The sequence below is a fragment of the Glycine soja genome, chromosome 10, assembly GCF_004193775.1.
Source record: "Glycine soja cultivar W05 chromosome 10, ASM419377v2, whole genome shotgun sequence".
Taxonomy (NCBI): Eukaryota; Viridiplantae; Streptophyta; class Magnoliopsida; order Fabales; family Fabaceae; genus Glycine; species Glycine soja.
The window spans coordinates 51266109-51273154 of record NC_041011.1 but is presented as its reverse complement, the minus strand read 5'-3'; the positions used below and the strand labels follow the sequence as shown (position 1 = coordinate 51273154).

The 7046-nt window shown below is 27.6% G+C and overlaps 1 protein-coding gene across 1 annotated transcript; it reads right to left on the bottom strand.

The window, feature by feature from the left end:
• Positions 1 to 400: 400 nt before the first annotated feature.
• Positions 401 to 1313, bottom strand: LOC114370168. Its single transcript, XM_028327458.1, has one exon. The coding sequence runs from the start codon at positions 1020 to 1022 to the stop codon at positions 561 to 563; it is 462 nt and encodes a 153-aa protein (XP_028183259.1). The 5' UTR covers positions 1023 to 1313; the 3' UTR covers positions 401 to 560.
• Between the last annotated feature and the right edge of the window lie 5733 nt (positions 1314 to 7046).

Genomic DNA, 7046 nt, shown 5'->3' with positions numbered 1-7046 from the left:
TAGTAAATGGCAAAGTTTTCCATTTCCACATTAATATTCCTATTAAGAAGAGGAACCATTTTCCAAAATACCATGCTCTTTCGTAACCTTTTTTTAACCCCATACTCGCCAATTTTAACAAATGGAATACCAAATATTCTGCTGAAGCATTATAACAGAGAAGAGTATATTTCAATAACTAGTAGCCACATTTTGACATACTTTCCAAAATTTCACATTTGGTCAAGTTTGGAACCGATGGTAGCAATGTTCCGGGAACACTTTACCGATTCGTGTCAGATTTGGGCAAGAAGTTTTCATTTCCCATTAACCAACATGTTTCTGATTATCATGAAATTATTACCAAGTTACAAGATTTGGCGTATGTAATACTTACAAACTCAATTAAAGAAGCTTAAAGTAGATGGTCTGGAATCTGATGAGCCGAATTAGCATTAAAAAAAAAAAAAAACAGATAGTGAATTCAACATTCAACATACTATATAAATTGAAGAGAAAACACTGGAATTCCATTCCTAGCTAAAGGAAACATAAAGACATTTCAGGCTTAAGAACTAACTCTACTCCAAGTGAAACCTCTTTGTTGTATCTAAGGGAATTGGAATTTGGTTGTTGAGATTCCAGATATCATCATCCCAAAGAACATCATTGTACAAGGCAGTGAAAGCATCTCCCCCCAACAAGTCCATGTCCCAACCAGGGAACCAAGTGGAGCCCCATGACATTTGCTCATCCACCACACCTCCCACCAATGGCATATTCATATTCTCCTCCCAATTCCAACCCATCAGCATGCCACCTTGTTGATGTTGCTGCAAATACCCACCCACCATGCTGTTTCTACTAGTACTACTTTCCTTTATCTCCTCTTCCTCCACCATAATATTCCCCACCTTCTGCTCATCCTCTTTCTTCACTTTCTTCTTCCCCATTGCAGCTGCAGCTACATCTTCAACATTGGGAGGATTATTATTCATGATGGGCCTAACAGCATTCACATGCACACCTCTCTGCCTCTTCATCTTGGTCTTGGTGGATAATGGAAAAGGGAAAAGGAAAAGACGGTATTTATAGAGGAGGGATCAGATTAGGTGCCAGCAGCAGCCGGTATAGAAATCTAGAGTCTAGAGTGTGGACAATTCTGTAATAAAGTTGTGTTGTGGTGGTGTGATGAGAGTCATGATAATATGGATATTCATGTGGTTTACCGGCACCACCCTTTTGCTCCAATTTGGAACATAACGACAAAAAAAACCCACCTTTGAGACAGCGTAGGGGTCAAGTACCAAGTGCCGTAAGTTAGAGTTAGAACCAAGTCAAACTCTTCATCTGGCCCATATAATTTTCATTTTCATAGGTAGGCCTAGTGCAATGAATTTTTAGGTGAAAATGTTTTTGTTTTAAATTAACCAAAGCTTCTCCCACTTGTTTTTATTTTTATTTTTTTACAGTTATCACCACTACTAGTATTTTGCCTAATGAATCGTGTTAGAATCATGCATCCACATGACGCTGCCTCAAAGTTTGCGGTTCGCTGTTGCAAGTTGTTGCAACTTGCTTCTTTCTTTCATCAATTTTATCACTTTCCCCCCTTTTAAAGATACTTTGTAAAAACTTGCAAGAAATCAATTAAGTGCCGTCAATTTTATTTTCTCGGGAAGTTAAATCTTGTTAGGATGGAAGTTTCAAGTTTCGAGATATAATACTAAGAAAAAATTTACTCACTTCCCCAATAATAATAGTCGTGTTATAAAAAAATATTCCAAAAATAATTACTTACTATTAAATATAAGAAAACAAAATATTCACATTAAATAAAAATAATAATTAATCACATTAAATTATATTAATTTTAATTAAAAACTAAAAAAATTCAACTAACTCAAACTTGATATTAAAAATAAAAAAATCTATAAGTGAACATTAAATAAAATAAAATTAGTAAAAAAAGTTATATTTAAAATTGGATGAAATAATATATTTTTAGCATGACATTGATTACTTTTTTTAATTATATTTCATGTAATATTAATGATATGCATTGCAAAAACTAAACAAAAATAATGGTAAAATTAATTTTATAAAATTATTACTACACCTATAATAATGGAAGAGAAGAAATGCTTTATACGAATAAACTGCATTAACTATTATTGAGAGTTTTCTAAAATTATGCAATTTTTTCTTGTTTTTTTTAATTATGCACTAACTTTTTTTACTTGTTTAAAGAATAATAAATTTTAGCATAAAAATAAAACTCATTTAAAAAATATATAACTGAAATGGTGTACTATAATATGATTTTATTTTTTTAAAAAGAAAAAAATAATATAAAAATCGTGTCCTACCATATGACTTCAGTAGAAAAAAGAAAAATAAAATAAAATCATATTTTAATATATGATTTCAGTTTTTAGAAAAGAATAATAAATTTTAGCATAAAAATAAAACTCATTTAAAAAATATATAACTGAAATGGTGTACTATAATATGATTTTATTTTTTTAAAAAGAAAAAAATAATATAAAAATCGTGTCCTACCATATGACTTCAGTAGAAAAAAGAAAAATAAAATAAAATCATATTTTAATATATGATTTCAGTTTTTAGAAAAGAAATCATGCTTTCATATATGATTTTTTTCATTGTATATCAAAATATGATTTACTTATTTTTGTTATTTAAAAAAAAATACTTATTATGGTAATTTTAAAAAAATCTATCATTTTCACAATTAACCCTATTTTTGTTTGTTGTAGTTGTAGGTGGTGATGTCTGTGATTAATGACATTGATAACAAAAGCAAATTAACGGAGGTTGTGCATGTTGGCCAAGAGGCAGTGGCATTATTGAATTTGAGAGAGAGAGAGAGAGATATGAATGTGTCAGATGCATGTCTTAGAACAAATTTCAGGGTTTGGGTTTGGGTTTGGATTTAAGTGCGATGAGAGTGATTCAACATAAATCCAATGGATAAAAATAAATTAAAAGTAAAAGTAAGAGGGATGATGCATAAATTTACCTCAAAGGTATATTTATAATATTCTTCTGAAACACAGAAAAGTAGCTAGGCAGCATGCCTACACCTTCCTACGCCTTCAACTGTTTCATTTCATGCATGTTGTCGGCAAAAAGGCTAAATTGTGTGTTGTGGGCCACTTTCCAAACAATTTTGACAACTAAGTTATATTATGTCATGTACTCCAATCCAAATGAAAGTGGATGTTATTTTAATGGTTAATATCCTACAACTGTTCCTTCATTCATTATCATTCCGATAACTACTAAAGTACTCCATTAAGTATATTTAGGTTCTCCTCTTAGTGGGTCAAGTCAACCATGCACAATTGGAGATCGCCCTACTTCAGCGGACTTCAAACTTTACATAAATTAATTGACCCAACCGATTTATTGTCATCCTCTCATCTTCACAGATATTATGATTTTTTTAAAAGACAAACATATAAAATAATCACAATAAAACTTAATTAGGAAAATACCAACAAATATATTTAAGATGCCGAAAAAAAGAAAAAAAAATATGCATGTGTGCACGTGTGGGAGCGAAATATATGTATTATAATTGTCTATACATAATTTTTAACACGCAATTAGGCAGACTCGATCCTAAATTAGTTTATGATTTTTTTATTATTGTTAATAATTTTTATAATCATCAAATTTGATCCAATTATATTTACTTCTATTAAAATTAATTGAACTGAAGAATAATGAGCTCCAATTAAATACTGCAGGTGTAACTGAACAATTAATACCCATCGAATAATTATGGTAGTAAAAGAATCTTAAACACCATACAAATAATTGAGAAATAACTAAAGTTGATAAAGTAAATTTTATGAAGAGTTAACTCAGATTCACATTTTTATAATATTTTTATTGATAAAAATAAATTAAAATTCATATAAGATATTATATAAATATGTAATATCATTTTATATTTATTAACTATTTTGACAAATAATTTTATCAACGCTTACGATTTAATAAATTAATTTAATAATTTTTAATTAACATTTAGTTATCAATTAAAGGTCGATCAAAGTTGTTTTTAATTGCAAGTTCTAATTTCTTTAAAAATTATAACTATATTTTAGTTCTGTTTGTGTAATGAAAATAGTAATAATAACACAATAATAATAAAAATAACAATAAAAATAATTGTAATAATAATAATAATAGTAACAATAAATATAGAACTATTAATAATAATATTGACTTTAAAAGTAATATTGATAATGGTAGAGTCAACAATGAGACTGATCATGACAACCACAGATATAATCATTGTCAAGTAACAAAAGTATGTGTTTTTGAAAACTAATTCAAATTAAAAAAAAATGTTTTAGAAATGAAATTAAAAATGTTTTATAATTGAGTTAAAAATAATTCAAACTTTATTTTAGTTAAACACATTAGTTTAAAAATTATATCTAAAAACCAAAAATAAAAAAACTCACCACCATTCCAGACTTAAGTTTAATTTTTAGGTTTCAACTTATTTTTGAGGTACTTTAACTTTATGAAACATAGTACAAACTATAAACTATAAATATTATTCAACGAGGATCGCGCGCGACACGCATTGGCAGCAGCTTATATTATTATACAGCTGGATTGTTGAAGAAAGTAGCTCTATCTCTATGTAGTCCATGGATTGTGGAGATTGTTTGCAACACTCAATGCTTTGTCTCGATATGATGTGCTCTTCTTTGAGAGTGATTGCAAATAACAAGTTCACAGGATGTGTGGCTTTTTTGGTCCTTAATGGAACAACAACCCACACCCTTTCTTTCTCATTTTCACCTATTCAACTTGTTTGTACAACCATATAATTTTCATACTTTCAGGAGCTGTTTATTCTCCGGAGTAGAATATGTTTTTTTTTATCAATAAAACTCTTACAAAATTTACTTAACAGCAAAAGAATTATTATGGTATTTTTGAGAGATATGTCAACATTTTTCTTATAATTTTTTTTAACAGTGTAGATATTTTTTATAGTATTTCATTAGCTTTTTTCTTTCTTTAATAAGTACCTAACATTCTTTATGGTTGTCCTTTTCGGACTGCAAATTATGACATTTAAATGGACCGGACCAGCCGCTAATGATGATATTAGCAAATAGTAGCATTTTTATTTTATCAGTAGCAATTAGCATTATGATACCATATCGCCACCATCATATAGTTAGTAGTAGTATATTATGAAGCAGCATAAATGAGCATATAAGTTGGATACGGACACGTGTACTTCCGAAATTCAACGAGCTTACATAATCCAGTGGAAATGCCTCTATGGTATTGAACTAATAGAATATAGCATCAAAATTGTAATCATAGTAAGATGTGACAGATCACAGTTCTCTACATCAGAAACAAATAGGCATTGTCAGATTATGGGCTTCTCTTTATCATGGGCTTATTTGGTTTCAGCCCAATAAAGAAACTTCTACTCTTCAAAGCGGGGGACCAATACGATACCAATGTCATCTAAATTAATTACTGGAGAAGCTGGCAATTAACTTTTACGTGGAGAAGAAATTTTACCCGCATCACTAGTTCAAAACCTATTCGAAACAATAGTTTTAGCATTAAATTGATAAAAGTTTTGATTTCTCATTTTTTAATTTAGTTCTTGTTGAATTAAAGTTCAACTTGTAATAATTAAATATATGTTTTAAATATTATGTAATAGTATTAAGTAATAAACTAATTTAAAATTATGCAAAAAATCAAGTTAAGTAAAATTTATAATTAATATAATTAAAATATTTTATCACATGTTTATAATAAAAGAATCGTAATAGTTAATTAAATAATATAAATCATATAAATTTCATATATAAGCTTCTATTTATGTTAGAAGAAAACATTTATTAAAATTAAACAAAAGACAATAATATCTTAAAAAACCGGTTCAAACCGGCTTTCTAATATTGATTCTTACTCGGTTCTCAACCCGTTTTTATTTTATTAGTTTATTAGGTTGTTTGAATTCATGACGTAATGATGCACAATCCAGTTAGTCAAACCTATTATCTAATTTACCTTTAAATTTTTTGATAAAAAAACACTTTACATTCAAGAGCCGAAAAATAATTAAGTTCACAATAAAATAATATTAAACATTTCATAACTTGAATTACAAATATAATTTACTTGAAATGGAAAATGCAAAATAGAATGAAATTCTTTCCGCATACCAGAAAGTTGCTTGTATTTTTTTTATATAAAAACTAGGCGCCCCTTAATAAGATATTCAAGATCCATCCTATTTCATTGATCTAGTGCGAGCACTCGAAGTTAACTTTTGATGGATTCAACATTTATAAATTAGATTCAATGTTATATATATATATATATATATATATATATATATATATATATATATATGGAAGCGTTTCAAACTACCTTTTGTTTTATATTATTTTTAAATTTTCTTTTTAATAATTATTTATTAGTAAATAAAATTTTGCATAACATAATATTTTATTTATATTAATTTTTTATTTTGAAGAATATAACATACGATATACCTTAATTTAAATTTGTATTTTTTTAATTATATGATTCTACTATTCATAAAGTTTTCTTAAGAGGAAACTATTCATAAAGTTAAAAAATATCTATTATGTCAACAAATATAATTTACCCAGTCCTATTAAACTTGATCAAGCCAAGTTTAGGTTCACACAGTCACAAAATAAATTTATCCCGATATACTTTACGAATATAATCCTAAACCTTGGAGTGTATACCTCATTAGGGTAGACGACGAAAAAGAGAATAAAAAGAAAAAAAAAATACAATGGATGGTGATAAAAAAAAATGTATAAGGTGTATTTAAAAATTATGGTATAAGAAAATATATTTTCTTTTACAGGATGCTTTTGAGATTATGTTATGATTTCTAGTGATAATATGCTTTATATATTTAATACAATAATATTGATTGTTTGTTAACTTTAATTCTATAAAAATAAGTATTTATCCTATGTAACGAACAAGCTAAAATATTAGTT